The 19,060-nt window shown below is 47.6% G+C and overlaps 1 protein-coding gene across 1 annotated transcript in view; it reads right to left on the bottom strand.

Annotated features, from left to right (window-relative positions):
- Positions 1 to 17,585, bottom strand: part of LOC144784914 (vitelline membrane outer layer protein 1-like) — a 28,184-nt gene extending 10,599 nt beyond the window's left edge. The window contains exons 1-2 of the mRNA XM_078664026.1: positions 17,351 to 17,585; positions 14,835 to 14,941 (exon numbers count right to left, since the gene is read on the bottom strand). Coding sequence (XP_078520152.1) covers positions 14,835 to 14,941; positions 17,351 to 17,554 — 311 coding nt within the window. The 5' untranslated portion in view covers positions 17,555 to 17,585. The remainder of the gene's footprint in view (positions 1 to 14,834; positions 14,942 to 17,350) is intronic.
- Between the last annotated feature and the right edge of the window lie 1,475 nt (positions 17,586 to 19,060).

The raw sequence follows: 19,060 nt of genomic DNA, 5'->3' as shown, positions 1-19,060 counted from the left end.
GGGTAGCTGGGAGGCGATGTACAGGGAAAGTCAAAAGGAGAGATCATTAGGGGTAGAAAGGAAACAACCCGGAATAGACGGAAGAGAGGGAGAGGTAGAGTTAAAAAGAGGCCCGATACAGAGGCATGACTGTGCTATACACAGGGAGGAAAGAGGTGGTGAGGTACATAGAGGATAGAAAGAAAGATGAGGCACACAAATATTATGTGGGAAAAAAAGAGATGCAGTAGAGAGAGGAGTGACGTAGAGTGAGAGAGAGGATGAGGGTGGAGGTGATGTAGGTAAACCGAGAGAAAGAATAAGAAAGGCACGGTAGGGATAGAGATGAGCGAGTCATTGAATGCTCGAGCCGGGCCCGAGCCTGACCCTTGGCTCTGGCGCAGCTCAAGCCCAAAACGAGGAAGAGCTTTCACGGAAGGCCGTAAGACTTAGTGATTACAAATGCCGCCCATGTAACATGGGGAGCACTGTCCGAACCCGGCTTGGACTCAGCATCCTGTCAAATCAAATCAAAAATAACTTTATTCGGTTTTCAATATGAAAGCCACAAAAGTACAAATATACACAGTAAATAACCATTAAAAACATTTAAGAATTCATAATATGTTAAAATTAATCTTTCTTATACTAGACAATGCCTTTATTAAAGTCCATATTTAAGGCAGTTTTTGTGTTTCTCATAAGTTCGTACGATGTTTAAGGCACACTCTAAGGTAATGTGCCACAGATTTTGACACTAAAGTGTTTTCCAAAAACTGCAATGCCAAGTATGCTGGGCGGCATCTTCTCACCTTCATTACTTTTAAGATTGGTAGGATCCACCTTTTACGAAATGATGTATAAAATGTACAAAAGAAAAGGACATGAATTGTGGACTGAGAGGAAGTAGAGTCACAAGGGCACATTGTAGTATTGTGTGTCCAGATGTTCTGAGTAGGAAATGAAACCATAATATGAAAAAGATTAAACCTGAAACGGGTGAGAAGTAGTTTTTCGAATTGGGTCAGGTCATGCTGCAGATATGGTTGTATAGAAGGAACGGTTTGTATCATTAGGCAGTTTTGTACTGATGGTTTACTTATTTCTGTCATCAGTCGTGATTGGGTTAAATGAGACAGACATATATTTTTTAGATCTTTTTTCGCTATATCTGTTACTGACTGCGGATCGTCAAAGAACCTCGAAAAACCAATGTCTGCAAGAAAAGATTTTACATACCATAACCACATTATCTTTTCCATATGCTCTAGTTTCATACAGTCCTCAATGATTGCTCTTGTGAGCTGGCATTCTTCCGTAGCCCATATTCTGCGCCATAACATTATGGGCTGGATCTTGATGAGATCTGAGATATGATCTACTCCGAGTTCCAAATGGCATCCAAATGTGGTCGTGCTCTTTGGAACAGCTAATAAGAACTTGAGGAAAGAGTTTTCAATTTTCTGAATTTGTTCTACGTTTGCTATTCCCCAAACTCCTGCTCCGAAGATGGCCGTGCTAATGCATTTTGCATTGTAGATCTTTATCATCTCTACCAGGGTTTTTTTTCCTAGGCGAAGAGAGAAAGCTTTTAGGGCGCCCACTGTTCTTATGAGTGATAGCTTACGAGAAGTGATTACTTCTTTCCATTTGAACTCCTCGTCAATGGTGATGCCAAGATATGGATAAGTTTTAGTTCTTTCAGGGGCAGATTGTCCACCAGGATTGTCTTCACCTTTTTCCCCTTGTTGCCGGCATGCATCACAAAGGTTTTTTTAATGTTGACTTTTAAATTGAGGTTAGTCATAAAAGTACAGTAGTTGTTTAAAGCTCGCTGTAGCTGAATCGGAGTTCGGGCGAGGATCACCGCATCGTCGGCGTATAACAATTCTGGGATTGGTCGCCGGCCTGCAGTTGGAAAATCTTTTGCTCCCTGTAGCATTGCCTCCTCAAGTCCATTAGTGTAAAGGTTAAATAAGAAGGGGGCCAGCACGCACCCCTGCCTGACCCCCTTCTGTATTGGAAAGCTATCTGTGAGTTGGCCTTCCAGTCCATATCTTACTTTTCCCGTGGCGCCAGAGTATAACTCACGTAGAAAATCCACGATTGCGGGCTCAATCCCCATTTCCAACATTATTAGCCATAGTTTGGAATGTTCTACACAGTCAAAAGCTGCCGTGAGGTCGACATAGACCATGTGCAGACTAGCTTTTTTTACTGTTGTGTATTTTGTGGCCAATAAGGTTAGATTCAGGACTTGGTCCACGGTACTCAGACCCACCCTAAACCCATATTGAAGATCTGAAAGTAGCCCATGTTCTTTGGACCACTCCTGGAGACGATCAAGAAGTATCCTCCCCGCCATCTTTCCCGCTGAGTCCAAAAGCGAAATGGGTCGATAACAGGAAGGACTGTCTCTGTTGCCTTTCTTGAAAATAGGAACTAAGATTGATGTTGACCAGGAGTTAGGGAGGTTAATTTCCTTCGCTGCTTTCAGTACCTTTGTTAGAAAAGGGGACCAGAAATCAGGGAAAGGTTTGTAAAGGTCCATGGGAACGGAGTCTGGTCCTGGCGCTTTGCCATTTTTTGCTGACTTAATGGCTTTCTTTGTCTCATTGATGGTGAAGTGTATTTCTAACGGGTAATTCACCGGTGATAGGACGGGTAGAGGGGCTGGGTCTCCTAATTTTACTTCTCCAAAAACCCCTGAAAAATACTGTACCCAATCCTCCGCATTTATTGCAATGTCTAAGGAGGGACCCTCATTGCTCCCGGCTAAGAATGGCGTCTTAACTATTCTCCAAAAGGCTAGACTATCTTTTTGAGTACTACTATCTACGAGTTGTGTCCAGAGGTTGCATTGTATCTCTTTTTTCCTTTGTTTAAGTGCATGCGCATATAGTTTCCTTAGTTGCACTATCTCTTCCCTGTTTCGATCTTTCTTTGCTAGGGCTTTCTTTAGGTTCGAATAGGCTTTTGTACACTGGCTATTAAACCATCATTTTCTTAGTGTGTTATTTTGTTTTCTTGGTTTGGTTAATTCGTTTCCTATAATTTTCACTGTTGCATTGTAACCGTTCAGAATTTCAGCTGCAGTAGCAATAGGGTTTAGGCAATTATCGATATGGGTCCTGCATTTTTCAATTATTCTTTTGTTGATTATTTCTTGATTTAGGTTACCCCACTTTAGGGTAAAGCCGTTCAGTCTGTTTAGTGTGAGTGTTTCTTGATGCAATAGAGCAAAATAGTCCTTTACTTGGTTCTTTTGATGATCAGGCTCAGAGTAGGTTAGTTTAAGTGGATAATGGTCACTGAGTGCGTTGTTATTCACTTCAAAGTGCTTTATCCGTGTTGCGTTGTTGGTAGAAACTAAGATGTAATCAATTAATGTTTGAGCGCCTCTTCCATGAAAAGTTGGTGAAAATTGGGTTGTCGGTGTCATTATTATATTGGCAAACCCTAAATCTAGCTCAATCATGATGGTCTGCATGTTATTTCCTTCCTCCGTGTGAGAAAAGTGAATTAGAAGATTGTCCTGGTCATCTGTGATCCCGCATGTGGTTACGTTACTTTTACTGCATAAGTGTAGATTAAAATCTCCACCCCAGATTATTGAGTGTGTAACTTTGGCGTATTTAATTTTTTGCATGTTTGTTACGTCGCTGATTTCGCTTAGAGTTTTGGATAGTTCCGTCAGGCTCATATTGTTATAGAAGTTTATTATTGTGTAGATAACTTGATTAGTTACTTTAATGTTAATCACTTGATAATTCTGATGAAGTGCTATGGGCGTTGTTTCCTGACAGGGCCAAAGGTTCGAGATGTATGTTATTAGGCCCCCTTTGCTTCTCCCTGAGTGTGATTTTGTTGCGTGGGAGAAGTATGTTCTGTATCCCACCAAGTGGACTGGATCGTTCAGCCACGTCTCCTGGAGACAGATTAAATCATTTGTGTGGACCAAGTCCAGAAAAGTTTTCTCCAGGTGCTTGGTTGCTAGACCCGCCACATTCCAGAATAACAGGTTCCTCTCGACGTTAGTTGTATTGTTATTAGGTTGGTTCAACAAAGGGGGGGGGGGTACTTCGTTTACCATTGGGTTTGGAGGGTCTACATTCAGGGCTGCCTCAGACAGTCGGTTATTTGAAGGAGGTAATGGCGTTTTCCGTAGGCATCCTGTCAATCCGGCACAGCTCCCCATTTCATGTTTAAAAAATAGAAAGTGTCAAGTAGTCTGTGACTGTGGCAAAGCACTCCTATTTCCGTGGGAAAGTTTGTGCTATGTGACATAGCTAACAAGCCCGGGAGTAGTGTGCGCTCTCCAAAGGAATTTTTTTAAAGCATGGCGAAGGTGCATGCGTGCGCACGCAGCCTGTTCTTTTTCAAAGCACATACTCATGCTTGTGGCACGCCGCTGCGCACTCCCGCAAGGCGTATGCCGCCACAAGCACGAGTATGTACTTTGAAAGAGAGCTGCACAACGGCTAAATGTCTCCTATGCAGCGCATGCGTGCTGCGTAGGCGAGACCTAAAAAAGGAAGCTTTAACATGAGCAATCCATGGTATACTAATTACCAGGTCCGAGACAGACAATCCTCAAGAATCAACCGACTCAACTTCAGCTCCTCCCTCCTCCAAATCTTAATCCAGCACAATAGTGGCCTTAGGGCGTCTAGGTACGAGACACAGTCAAGCCCCAATTCCACATGCACAGGAAACACAGTAGTGGACTGGGGGACCTGGGCCAATTTGCACAAGAAGTTGTTCTCCATAGTCTGAATCTGATCCACCTTAGTGTACCCCCAAACTTCGCTGCCATAGTGCAGCTCTGCAATACACTTTGCTTGATACATTTTTTAAAGAACCCATGGTGCCCTGGACCCAAAATTCTCGGCAAAACTAAAAACCACCCCCATAGTTTTTAAGAACTCTGATCTTTTGGCATCCACCAGGGGTTTCCAACACTTTTTAATGTCAAATAATACTCCAAGATTTGGCCAAGGCAAAATTGGATACCTTGAAGGTCTTGCTATTTGTGGATTTTGGGCCGACTACCATTAGATAGGACATTGAGAAATTAACCGAGAGGTCCAGGAGTCCCATAAAAGACACATACTTGCCCAGCAGTAAGTCCAACCCCTGTGTAGTCCAAGCCATCAGGACCCCATCGTCCGCATATAGCAAAACGGGTTTAAATCTGTTCCTAATCCTAAACAAGTCGGCAGAGACCGATAGGAGCGGATTATAACCTGTTCACATACAAAGTGAACAAAAAAGGTGCAAGTATGCACCCCTGGTGAACCCCACAGCTTGTTGAAAATGATCGTGTACATGCTGCTCTTTGAGAAAAAAGCATTGAGGTTTGATGAATGCAGACCAGATAATAATGCTACAATGCTAGGATTGACCCCCAAATCCCTGAGCAAATCCCACAATTTTGCATGGTTCACCCTGTCAATAGCAGACGTCAGGTCCATAAATGCGAGAAGTGGAGATTCAGACCGAGCCACCATATATTTGTTGATAATTAAATGAAAGTTGAGGCATTGGTCTGCAGTGAACCTTCCCGCCCTAAATCCATCCTGGACATCACTCAAGGTATTGTTCTCTTCTGCCCAGTCAGATAGCCTAATATGAATATGTATATTTCATGAAAAACTAAAGGTTAAGGATAAGTTATAGTTAGGAAAACGTAATTTCTTCTTTGTATTCAAAACCAACTTAAACGTACACAAACATTAGAAAATCTAAAATTAGAGGTATAACTTACATTTATAATTTACTCACCTCTTTCAAATTACTACAAGTCATATTTATAACTTACATTTATAATTTATGCACCACCTTCAAATTACTATAATCACGCACCTCACTGAGCCATTATTGCCCCCTCCCATTAAAATAATACCCAGCCCTGGGGGGTGGGATCCCCAGGGCCTAACAAGGCTCAGGGAGGGGGCTGCGTGCCCCCACTCCCCTTTTAGCATATATGTATGTACCTAGGGGATGGGGTTCCAGGGACTAAAGAGTCTCTGGGAAAGAGAGGTGCCCAGCCCCCCTCCCCTCTAATAAAAAAGAAGGTTAATTTCAGTGGTTTTTATATCTTAAAACTGAACATTTCACCTAACTATAATGTTACTTCAACTTTTGTTTTTTTCAGTGAATTTCAACGTTTAAAAAAAAGAAGTAAAGTAATATTTAATTGCAATACATTAATCCAACCTCTGCTGCACACGGTCACACGCAGCCGACCCCATGCTGTGTAGGGCATTCGGTCATCCATGGCGGAGGTTGTCCTCGGCCAGGCCCTGTGGCCAACCCCCAAAGGTGGCCAACCCCACACTGCGCATGGCAGTCGGCCGTGTGTGGCAGGGGTTGGCCACAGGGCCTAGCCCTGGGGAAAACAGGGCCTTTTTTTTAAGAGGAGGGGTAATCCATTCCCTAGGGCCACTAATAAAAATTAAGGGGAGTGGGACATTCAACCCCCCTCACCAGTCCAATTTTGGTCCCGGGATTCCCATCCGGGGGCCTGACACATATATCTGTGGGAGAGTGGGTATGTGGCTACCCTTCCCGTGCTACTTTTGGGCCCTAGGGACCCTATTCCTGGGGCTCTGGGAACATATTTAAGGGGTAGGGGGCCTGAATACCCCCTCCATGGGCCGATTTTAGCCCCGGGGACCTCACCCCCCTGGGCCCGGCTACATCTGTTAAGGGGGGCACTTGCTCCCCTCCTTGGCCGCACTAGGCCCCAGGGACCCCATCTCCTGAGGCCCAGCACATATTTTAGGGGGAGGGTGCATGGAGCCCCCCTTCCCAGGCCACTTTTGGTCTCGGGGACCACATCTCCTGGGGACCTCCAACATATTTAAGGCAGATTTGGACCCTGGGGACCCCATTCCCCGGGGCCCGGCCGCATATCTGAAAGGGGGGGGTTCACACGGCCCCCCTCTATGGGCTGATTTTGGACCCGGAGACCCCATCCCCCGGGGCCTGGCCACATCTCGAAAGTGCGAGGGGGTTATGCCGGCCCCCACTCCCTGGCCTGGAGCTCAGCCAGCAAAGGGTAGGTGTCCTGGTATCCACCCAGGGACCCACTACACTTTCGGCCAGCATTGTTCCAGGCCACAAGGAGCAGGTGAAAATGATGATCCTTCCTGGCGGGAGCAATCTTTTCATCAGTTTTCTTGCGCGCTTCACTGCGGGCAGGGAAACAGATGAAAAGTCCGCTCCCAGCTGGCGGGAGCATTTTTCAAGCTGCAGCTCGCTGGGAGCGCACTTGATGTCTGCTCCCGCTTGGAGGGAGATTAGATAATGCTTGCGCCAAGTGAGAGCAAACACAGGTCTTCCTGCCCTTGCCAGTGTGAGCAGGGAAATTTCTATGTCCCAGGGGTGGGCTCCCCATAGCGTGAGCTGGCCCTGGGGAATGGGGCCTTAACAGCTCAAGGAGGGGAGTCACGTCTCCCCATTGTAGATGCTGCCGGGCCCTGGGCGATGGGGTCCTCTGGGCCAAAATTGGCCCGGGGAGGTAGGGCCACTTGCCCCTTCCCCCTTTACAACATGACTGGGCCTCAGGGGATGGGGTCCTAGACTCGCTAGGATTCAGCAGGTGCTTCTGAAGAGCGGTTTAGAAGTCCTCGGGTACTAAGTTAGGTGGACTGTCTAGGATTTAGCAAGTGCTTCTGAAGAGATGTAAAGAAGACGTTGGGTACTAAGTTAGGTGAACTCCCTAGGATTCAACAGGTGCTTCAGAAGAGCGGTTTAGAAGTCCTCAGGTACTAGGTTAGGTGAACTCCCTAGGATTCAGCAGGTGCTTCAGACGAGCGGTTTAGAAGTCCTCGGCTAGGTTAGGTGAACTCCCTAGGATTCAGCAGGTGCTTCTGAAGAGCGGTTTAGAAGTCTTCGGGTACTAGGTTAGGTGAACTCCCTAGGATTCAACAGGTGCTTCTGAAGAGAGGTTTAGAAGGCCTTGGTTACTAGGTTAGGTGAACTCCCTGGGATTCAACAGGTGCTTCCGAAGAGCGGTTTAGAAGTCCTCGTGTACTAGGTTAGGTGAACTCCCTAGGATTCAACAGGTGCTTCAGAAGAGTGGTTTAGAAGTCCTCGTGTACTAGGTTAGGTGAACTCCCTAGGATTCAGCAGGTGCTTCAGAAGAGTGGTTTAGAAGACCTCGGATACTAGGTTAGGTGAACTCCCTAGGATTCAGCAGGTGCTTCAGACGAGCGGTTTAGAAGTCTTCGTGTACTAGGTTAGGTGAACTCCCTAGGATTCAGCAGGTGCTTCAGAAGAGCGGTTTTGAAGACCTCGGATACTAGGTTAGGTGAACTCCCTAGGATTCAGCTGGTGCTTCTGAAGAGTGGTTTAGAAGTCCTCGTGTACTAGGTTAGGTGAACTCCCTAGGATTCAGCAGGTGCTTCAGAAGAGCGGTTTAGAAGTCCTCGTGTACTAGGTTAGGTGAACTCCCTAGGATTCAGCAGGTGCTTCTGAAGAGAGGTTTAGAAGTCCTCGTGTACTAGGTTAGGTGAACTCCCTAGGATTCAACAGGTGCTGCTGAAGAGCGGTTTATAAGAACTCAGGTACTAGGTTAGGTGAACTCCCTAGGATTCAGCAGGTGCTTCAGACGAGCGGTTTGGAAGTCCTCGTGTACTAGGTTAGGTGAACTCCCTAGGATTCAGCAGGTGCTTCTGAAGAGCGGTTTAGAAGACTTCGGGTACTAGGTTAGGTGAACTCCCTAGGATTCAACAGGTGCTTCTGAAGAGAGGTTTAGAAGGCCTTGGTTACTAGGTTAGGTGAACTCCCTAGGATTCAACAGGTGCTTCAGAAGAGCGGTTTAGAAGTCTTCGGGTACTAGGTTACGTGAACTCCCTAGGATTCAACAGGTGCTTCTGAAGAGCGGGTTAGAAGTCCTCGGCTAGGTTAAGTGAACTCCCTAGGATTCAGCAGGTGCTTCTGAAGAGCGGTTTATAAGACCTCAGGTACTAGGTTAGGTGAACTCCCTAGGATTCAGCAGGTGCTTCAGACGAGCGGTTTAGAAGTCCTTGTGTACTAGGTTAGGTGAACTCCCTAGGATTCAGCAGGTGCTTCTGAAGAGCGGTTTAGAAGTCTTCGGGTACAAGGTTAGGTGAACTCCCTAGGATTCAACAGGTGCTTCTGAAGAGAGGTTTAGAAAGCCTTGATTACTAGGTTAGGTGAACTCCCTGGGATTCAACAGGTGCTTCAGAAGAGCGGTTTAGAAGTCCTCGTGTACTAGGTTAGGTGAACTCCCTAGGATTCAGCAGGTGCTTCTGAAGAGCGGTTTAGAAGTCTTCGGGTACTAGGTTAGGTGAACTCCCTAGGATTCAGCAGGTGCTTCTGAAGAGCGGTTTAGAAGTCTTCGTGTACTAGGTTAGGTGAACTCCCTGGGATTCAACAGGTGCTTCTGAAGAGCGGTTTATAAGACCTCAGGTACAAGGTTAGGTGAACTCCCTAGGATTCAGCAGGTGCTTCAGACGAGCGGTTTAGAAGTCCTCGGCTAGGTTAGGTGAACTCCCTAGGATTCAGCAGGTGCTCCTGAAGAGCGGTTTAGAAGTCTTCGGGTACTAGGTTAGGTGAACTCCCTAGGATTCAACAGGTGCTTCTGAAGAGAGGTTTAGAAGGCCTTGGTTACTAGGTTAGGTGAACTCCCTAGGATTCAACAGGTGCTTCAGAAGCGTGGTTTAGAAGTCTTCGGGTACTAGGTTAGGTGAACTCCCTAGGATTCAGCAGGTGCTTCAGACGAGCGGTTTAGAAGTCCTCGTGTACTAGGTTAGGTGAACTCCCTAGGATTCAGCAGGTGCTTCTGAAGAGCGGTTTAGAAGTCTTCGGGTACTAGGTTAGGTGAACTCCCTAGGATTCAACAGGTGCTTCTGAAGAGAGGTTTAGAAGGCCTTGGTTACTAGGTTAGGTGAACTCCCTAGGATTCAACAGGTGCTTCAGAAGAGCGGTTTCGAAGTCTTCGGGTACTAGGTTACGTGAACTCCCTAGGATTCAACAGGTGCTTCTGAAGAGCGGGTTAGAAGTCCTCGGCTAGGTTAAGTGAACTCCCTAGGATTCAGCAGGTGCTTCTGAAGAGCGGTTTATAAGACCTCAGGTACTAGGTTAGGTGAACTCCCTAGGATTCAGCAGGTGCTTCAGACGAGCGGTTTAGAAGTCCTCGTGTACTAGGTTAGGTGAACTCCCTAGGATTCAGCAGGTGCTTCTGAAGAGCGGTTTAGAAGTCTTCGGGTACAAGGTTAGGTGAACTCCCTAGGATTCAACAGGTGCTTCTGAAGAGAGGTTTAGAAAGCCTTGATTACTAGGTTAGGTGAACTCCCTGGGATTCAACAGGTGCTTCAGAAGAGCGGTTTAGAAGTCCTCGTGTACTAGGTTAGGTGAACTCCCTAGGATTCAGCAGGTGCTTCTGAAGAGCGGTTTAGAAGTCTTCGTGTACTAGGTTAGGTGAACTCCCTGGGATTCAACAGGTGCTTCTGAAGAGCGGTTTATAAGACCTCAGGTACAAGGTTAGGTGAACTCCCTAGGATTCAGCAGGTGCTTCAGACGAGCGGTTTAGAAGTCCTCGGCTAGGTTAGGTGAACTCCCTAGGATTCAGCAGGTGCTCCTGAAGAGCGGTTTAGAAGTCTTCGGGTACTAGGTTAGGTGAACTCCCTAGGATTCAACAGGTGCTTCTGAAGAGAGGTTTAGAAGGCCTTGGTTACTAGGTTAGGTGAACTCCCTAGGATTCAACAGGTGCTTCAGAAGCGTGGTTTAGAAGTCTTCGGGTACTAGGTTAGGTGAACTCCCTAGGATTCAGCAGGTGCTTCAGACGAGCGGTTTAGAAGTCCTCGTGTACTAGGTTAGGTGAACTCCCTAGGATTCAGCAGGTGCTTCTGAAGAGCGGTTTAGAAGTCTTCGGGTACTAGGTTGGGTGAACTCCCTAGGATTCAACAGGTGCTTCTGAAGAGAGGTTTAGAAGGCCTTGGTTACTAGGTTAGGTGAACTCCCTGGGATTCAACAGGTGCTTCAGAAGAGCGGTTTATAAGACCTCAGGTACCAGGTTAGGTGAACTTCCTAGGGTTTAACAGGTTCTTCGGAAGAGCGGTTTAGAAGACCTCGGGTATTAGGTTAGTTGAACTCTCTAGGATTCAACAGGTGCTTCTGAAGAGAGGTTTAGAAGGCCTTGGTTACTAGGTTAGGTGAACTCCCTAGGATTCAACAGGTGCTTCAGAAGAGCGGTTTAGAAGTCTTCGGGTACTAGGTTAGGTGGACTCCCTAGGATTCAGCAGGTGCTTCTGAAGAGCGGTTTAGAAGACCTCGGATACTAGGTTAGGTGAACTCCCTAGGATTCAGCAGGTGCTTCAGACGAGCGGTTTAGAAGTCCTCGTGTACTAGGTTAGGTGAACTCCCTAGGATTCAGCAGGTGCTTCAGAAGAGCGTTTTGAAGACCTCGGATACTAGGTTAGGTGAACTCCCTAGGATTCAGCTGGTGCTTCTGAAGAGTGGTTTAGAAGTCCTCGTGTACTAGGTTAGGTGAACTCCCTAGGATTCAGCAGGTGCTTCAGAAGAGCGGTTTAGAAGTCCTCGTGTACTAGGTTAGGTGAACTCCCTAGGATTCAGCAGGTGCTTCTGAAGAGAGGTTTAGAAGTCCTCGTGTACAAGGTTAGGTGAACTCCCTAGGATTCAGCAGGTGCTTCAGAAGAGCGGTTTAGAAGTCTTCGTGTACTAGGTTAGGTGAACTCCCTAGGATTCAACAGGTGCTGCTGAAGAGCGGTTTATAAGACCTCAGGTACTAGGTTAGGTGAACTCCCTAGGATTCAGCAGGTGCTTCAGACGAGCGGTTTGGAAGTCCTCGTGTACTAGGTTAGGTGAACTCCCTAGGATTCAGCAGGTGCTTCTGAAGAGCGGTTTAGAAGTCTTCGGGCACTAGGTTACGTGAACTCCCTAGGATTCAACAGGTGCTTCTGAAGAGCGGGTTAGAAGTCCTCGGCTAGGTTAAGTGAACTCCCTAGGATTCAGCAGGTGCTTCTGAAGAGCGGTTTATAAGACCTCAGGTACTAGGTTAGGTGAACTCCCTAGGATTCAGCAGGTGCTTCAGACGAGCGGTTTAGAAGTCCTCGTGTACTAGGTTAGGTGAACTCCCTAGGATTCAGCAGGTGCTTCTGAAGAGCGGTTTAGAAGTCTTCGGGTACAAGGTTAGGTGAACTCCCTAGGATTCAACAGGTGCTTCTGAAGAGAGGTTTAGAAAGCCTTGATTACTAGGTTAGGTGAACTCCCTGGGATTCAACAGGTGCTTCAGAAGAGCGGTTTAGAAGTCCTCGTGTACTAGGTTAGGTGAACTCCCTAGGATTCAGCAGGTGCTTCTGAAGAGCGGTTTAGAAGTCTTCGGGTACTAGGTTAGGTGAACTCCCTAGGATTCAGCAGGTGCTTCTGAAGAGCGGTTTAGAAGTCTTCGTGTACTAGGTTAGGTGAACTCCCTGGGATTCAACAGGTGCTTCTGAAGAGCGGTTTATAAGACCTCAGGTACAAGGTTAGGTGAACTCCCTAGGATTCAGCAGGTGCTTCAGACGAGCGGTTTAGAAGTCCTCGGCTAGGTTAGGTGAACTCCCTAGGATTCAGCCGGTGCTCCTGAAGAGCGGTTTAGAAGTCTTCGGGTACTAGGTTAGGTGAACTCCCTAGGATTCAACAGGTGCTTCTGAAGAGAGGTTTAGAAGGCCTTGGTTACTAGGTTAGGTGAACTCCCTAGGATTCAACAGGTGCTTCAGAAGAGTGGTTTAGAAGTCTTCGGGTACTAGGTTAGGTGAACTCCCTAGGATTCAGCAGGTGCTTCAGACGAGCGGTTTAGAAGTCCTCGTGTACTAGGTTAGGTGAACTCCCTAGGATTCAGCAGGTGCTTCTGAAGAGCGGTTTAGAAGTCTTCGGGTACTAGGTTGGGTGAACTCCCTAGGATTCAACAGGTGCTTCTGAAGAGAGGTTTAGAAAGCCTTGATTACTAGGTTAGGTGAACTCCCTGGGATTCAACAGGTGCTTCAGAAGAGCGGTTTAGAAGTCCTCGTGTACTAGGTTAGGTGAACTCCCTAGGATTCAGCAGGTGCTTCTGAAGAGCGGTTTAGAAGTCTTCGGGTACTAGGTTAGGTGAACTCCCTAGGATTCAGCAGGTGCTTCTGAAGAGCGGTTTAGAAGTCTTCGTGTACTAGGTTAGGTGAACTCCCTGGGATTCAACAGGTGCTTCTGAAGAGCGGTTTATAAGACCTCAGGTACAAGGTTAGGTGAACTCCCTAGGATTCAACAGGTGCTTCTGAAGAGAGGTTTAGAAAGCCTTGATTACTAGGTTAGGTGAACTCCCTGGGATTCAACAGGTGCTTCAGAAGAGCGGTTTAGAAGTCCTCGTGTACTAGGTTAGGTGAACTCCCTAGGATTCAGCAGGTGCTTCTGAAGAGCGGTTTAGAAGTCTTCGGGTACTAGGTTAGGTGAACTCCCTAGGATTCAGCAGGTGCTCCTGAAGAGCGGTTTAGAAGTCTTCGGGTACTAGGTTAGGTGAACTCCCTAGGATTCAACAGGTGCTTCTGAAGAGAGGTTTAGAAGGCCTTGGTTACTAGGTTAGGTGAACTCCCTAGGATTCAACAGGTGCTTCAGAAGAGTGGTTTAGAAGTCTTCGGGTACTAGGTTAGGGGAACTCCCTAGGATTCAGCAGGTGCTTCAGACGAGCGGTTTAGAAGTCCTCGTGTACTAGGTTAGGTGAACTCCCTAGGATTCAGCAGGTGCTTCTGAAGAGCGGTTTAGAAGTCTTCGGGTACTAGGTTGGGTGAACTCCCTAGGATTCAACAGGTGCTTCTGAAGAGAGGTTTAGAAGGCCTTGGTTACTAGGTTAGGTGAACTCCCTGGGATTCAACAGGTGCTTCAGAAGAGCGGTTTATAAGACCTCAGGTACCAGGTTAGGTGAACTTCCTAGGGTTTAACAGGTTCTTCGGAAGAGCGGTTTAGAAGACCTCGGGTATTAGGTTAGTTGAACTTCCTAGGGTTTAACAGGTTCTTCTGAAGAGCGGTTTAGAAGACCTCGGGTACTAGGTTAGGTGAACTCCCTAGGATTCAGCAGGTGCTTCTGAAGAGCGGTTTAGAAGTCTTCGGGTACTAGGTTGGGTGAACTCCCTAGGATTCAACAGGTGCTTCTGAAGAGAGGTTTAGAAGGCCTTGGTTACTAGGTTAGGTGAACTCCCTGGGATTCAACAGGTGCTTCAGAAGAGCGGTTTATAAGACCTCAGGTACCAGGTTAGGTGAACTTCCTAGGGTTTAACAGGTTCTTCGGAAGAGCGGTTTAGAAGACCTCGGGTATTAGGTTAGTTGAACTTCCTAGGGTTTAACAGGTTCTTCTGAAGAGCGGTTTAGAAGACCTCGGGTACTAGGTTAGATGGACTGTCTAGGATTCAAAAGGTGCTCCTGAAGAGCCTACGTGAGATATGGGACAAGAGTTATGCATTCCCAAATAAACTAACGTCTGCTATAGCTGCTTGTATGCAGAAAAAAAGTGGGAAATGTTCCATCCTAGAAGAAATTAAAACAAAGGTACAAGTGTATAAGGAGTGTCACCTATCAGTCATACAGGCTGACAGTCCAGACAGCATTCACAGTATGCCAATAGAGGTACTTCAACATAACGTACGTCAATCAAAGCTGCTTACATCAAACTGAAAGACTACAACTGAAGGTTCACTACTTACAAAAGGACTCAACTAGGCAGAAGAGACTTCAGCTTACTTCAGCTGAGTTGGTTACTTCATCCATGGACATTTATTTCAACCTAGTAGACTTCCTTCAACCCAAGAGCTTTACTTCATCCTTACAGTCCTACTGTGAACAAAGAGACTTACTCTCCAACCGCAGACTCGACGGTGTAGGCCACCCCGTCTTGACTGGTGCAGAAGAGTCGGATACCGTTGAGGGCGGTGTCGTCACTTGCAGAGACGTACTCCTCCAGCTGAAATACAGCAACACAAATGCATCATCACTGTTCAAAGGGACATTGCATAGATCAGGACAAACAAGAGAGTGGACACAGGTCCACTGCTGGCCGCCCTCCATAACAACAGAAAGCATGGACAACAGGCCACGACTCAGCAGAAAGGATGCGGTACCTCTACTGGGGCTGTATTGCTGTAGTACCTCTTAGGGGGCAGCTGCTGGCCTGCTGAGCAGGGCTCCTGTACCTCTCATGGGTCTGCAGTCCCCTCTGAGCAGGGCAGCAGTACGAATATATATGCCTTTACAAAGCATGCTTTAGATCACATGCCGTTACAACGTGGACGTTACGACTGCGTTGTTATAATGCGAACCATTACATCGCAAGTTGTTACAACGGCTTGCTGCAGGGGGCGAGCTGGACTTAGGAACAGTATCATTTACTATTCCTAATCCAGTTTGTGCAACAACAGGGAAGGTGTTGGATTATAAATCCAACACCTTCTGCCCCCTACAGCAATGTCGTTGTAACAACTTGCGATGTAATGGTTCGCGTTGTAACAATGAGGTTGTTGTAACGGCATGCGATCTAAAGCATGCGTTGTAAACGCTGTGTCCCAGCTGTACCGACACTGGGGCTGTACCTCCCTTCTAAGCAGGACTGCTGTGCCCCTCATGGGGCTGCAACCCCTCTGAGCAGGGCTGCTGTACCTCTACTGGGACTTCACCTTCCACCTGAGCAGGGCTGCTGTACCTCTACTGGGGCTGCACCTTCCACCTGAGCAGGGCTGCTGTACCTCTAATGGGGCTGCACCCCCCTTCTGAGCAGGGATGCTCTACCTCGACTGGGGCTGCACCCTGTTCTAAGCAGGGTTTCTGCACCTCTAATGGGCTGCACCCCCTTTTGAAAAGGGTTTCTGTACCTCTCCTGGGGCTGCACCCCCCTCTGATCAGGGCTGCTGTGTCTCTACTGGGGCTGTACCTCCCTTATGAGCAGGACTGCTGTACCTCCACTGGGGCCTCCCTTCTAAGCAGGACTGCTGTGCCCCTCATTGGGCTGCACCCCCTCTTAGCAGGGCTGCTGTACCTTTAATAGGACTGCACCCCCTCCTAAGCAAGGCTCATGTACCTCTGCTGTACCTGTGCCTGCACTTTCTCCATTTCTAGATGCACAGTGCTGCTGAGCGCCTGCACTTTCTCCATTTTTAGATGCACAGTGCTGCTGAGTGCCTGCACTTTCTCCATTTCTAGATGCACAGTGCTGCTGAGCGCCTGCACTTTCTCCATTTCTAAATTCGCAGTGCTGCTGAGCGCCTACACTGTCTCCATTTCTAGATGCAGTGCTGCTGAGTGCCTGCACTTTCTCAATTTCTAGATGCACAGTGCTGCTAAGTGTCTCCACTTTCTCAATTTTTGGATGCACAGTGCTGCTGAGTGCCTGCACATTCTCCATTTCTAGATGCACAGTGCTGCTGAGTGCCTGCACTTTCTCCATTTTTAGATGCACAGTACTGTTGAGTGCCTGCACTTTCTCCATTTCTAGATGCACCGTACTGCTGAGTGCCTGCACTTTCTCCATTTCTAGATTCAGTGCTGCTGAGTGCTTGCACTTTCTCCATTCTTAGATGCACAGTGCTGCTGAGCGCCTGCACTTTCTCCATTTCTAAATTCGCAGTGCTGCTGAGCGCCTACACTGTCTCCATTTCTAGATGCAGTGCTGCTGAGTGTCTGCACTTTCTCAATTTCTGGATGCACAGTGCTGCTGAGTGCCTGCACTTTCTCCATTTCTAGATGCACAGTGCTGCTGAGCGCCTGCACTTTCTCCATTTTTAGATGCACAGTACTGCTGAGTGCCTGCACTTTCTCCATTTCTAGATGCACCGTACTGCTGAGTGCCTGCACTTTCTTCATTTCTAGATGCACAGTGCTGCTGAGTGTCTGCACTTTCTCAATTTCTAGATTCAGTGCTGCTGAGTGCTTGCACTTTCTCCATTCTTAGATGCACAGTGCTGCTGAGTGCCTGCACTTTCTCCATTTCTAGATGCACAGTGCTGCTGAGTGCCTGCACTTTCTCCATTTCTAGATGCACAGTGCTGCTGAGTGCCTGCACTTTCTCCATTTCTAGATGCACAGTGCTGCTGAGTGCCTGCACTTTCTCCATTTCTAGATGCACCGTACTGCTGAGTGCCTGCACTTTCTCCATTTCTAGATGCACAATGTTGCTGAGTGCCTGCACTTTCTACATACACACTGCTGCTGAGTGCCGGCACTTTCTACATTTCTAGATACACACTGCTGCTGAGTGCCTGCACTTTCTACATTTCTACATACACACTGCTGCTGAGTGCCTGCACTTTCTACATTTCTAGATTGATAGTGCTGCAGCCCCTGTGGCTCGGAAGTGACGGAGGGCCACATCAGACAGTACCTGTACACTGTACCCGGTGGCGTAGGACCCCTCGGGGCACATGTCTATCCAGGTCCAGGACCCCCAGGGGCCGCCGTTGGTCACACTGATGCTGGTGTAGTACTGTCTTCCTGCGAAGGTGCCATTGGCCTTGATCTCGGAGCCATGGGCGGCCTGGAGGCAGAAGGCAAGGGCACACAGGAGTCCCGGGAGCCACAACATCATTCACAGAGGCAGAGACAGGGGAGGCCAGAAGCTTCCCTCCCCGGGAACCACCGCCTTTTATGCACCTGCTCCAGCCCCCCTGCCTTGTGTACACAGTGCTGGAGGGACGACAGGTGGCCCGTTGGCCCCTGTGGAGAAAAGGTTCAGATGCCAGCCGGCCAATAAGGGGAAAATTGGGCTGTAGGGATGGTTCCCACACTGCACTGGACGAACATAAACAAACGTAGGGCCCGATCCACAGAACTAACTTAAGACAAAATCCTAAACTTACTACCATTTTGGTATTCACAGAAGGCACTTACTCATTTTGGTATTCACGGAAGGCACTTACTCATTTTGGTATTCACAGATGGCACTTACTCATTTCGGTATTCACAGAAGGCACTTACTCATTTCGGTATTCACAGAAGGCACTTACTCATTTTGGTATTCACGGAAGGCACTTACTCATTTTGGTATTCACAGAAGGCACTTACTCATTTCGGTATTCACAGAAGGCACTTACTCATTTCGGTATTCACAGAAGTTAGGAGTCCTAATTTTAGAACTCCTTAATGCCTTCTGTGAATACCGAAAGTCTTAAAGTTAGGATTTTTCTCAGTTTAGAAACTTTAAGACTCCTAACTTCTGTGAATACCAAAACGAGTAAGTGCCTTCTGTGAATACCGAAATGAGTAAGTGCCTTCTGTGCATACCAAAATGAGTAAGTGCCTTCTGTGAATACCAAAATGAGTAAGTGCCTTCTGTGAATACCAAAATGAGTAAGTGCCTTCTGTGAATACCAAAATGGTAGTAAGATTAGGATTTTGTCTTAGTTAGTTCTGTGAATCGGGCCCAAACAGCTTTTGTATAGTGCCACACAGTCACCCCTAGGGGTCTCTGGGCGCTCCCATCCAAAAGCCAAGTCTGGAGTTTCTTCGTGAAGTCTGCCAGCGAGGGTGCTATTCGGAGGGGGAGGGGCAGGTCGTTCCAGGTCTTGAGGGCGATGTAGGAGAAGGCCCAGCCCCCGCTGCACCTGCGTCAGATGCGGGGAGTGAGTGGGAGGGCAAGTGAGGCGGAGCGCAGGTGTCTTGTGGGCAGATGGAAGTTCAGTTGATGGAGAGACGCACCTCCTGCTTTTTATGCAGGTTTTTATTTTCCTGCGTCAGTTTACTCTTGCATGGTGCACACTCTGAAATGAGTCACTTCTCGGGGCCGGAGTGAGTTCAGACTGTGTGTGGGTGTTTATAACGGGCGTGATTGACAGCTCTGATGGAAGGCCCTGGCTCAGAGGCCGAGCAAGTGCCAGTTACTCACAGTGCCTGTCAGCGGTCATAAAGCTGCTTAGAATACATGCTCATCCAATCCTTGGCCTCTCTGTATCTCAAAGAGCAATGTCCAGGTGTGCCAATTTTAATTGTGTTTATGTGCCAAAGTGTGTGAAGGATGTAGCTGGCTCCTGAAATATTGTCAGGGAGAAAGTAAAAGGACATGCAATGACTACAAGTGAGTGTGGGGGGTTGAAGT

This window comes from Lissotriton helveticus, chromosome 10, assembly GCF_964261635.1.
Source record: "Lissotriton helveticus chromosome 10, aLisHel1.1, whole genome shotgun sequence".
In the NCBI taxonomy this organism is placed as follows: domain Eukaryota; kingdom Metazoa; phylum Chordata; class Amphibia; order Caudata; family Salamandridae; genus Lissotriton; species Lissotriton helveticus.
The sequence above is the reverse complement of the archived record's forward strand: the minus strand, read 5'-3'. Positions and strand labels throughout refer to the sequence as shown.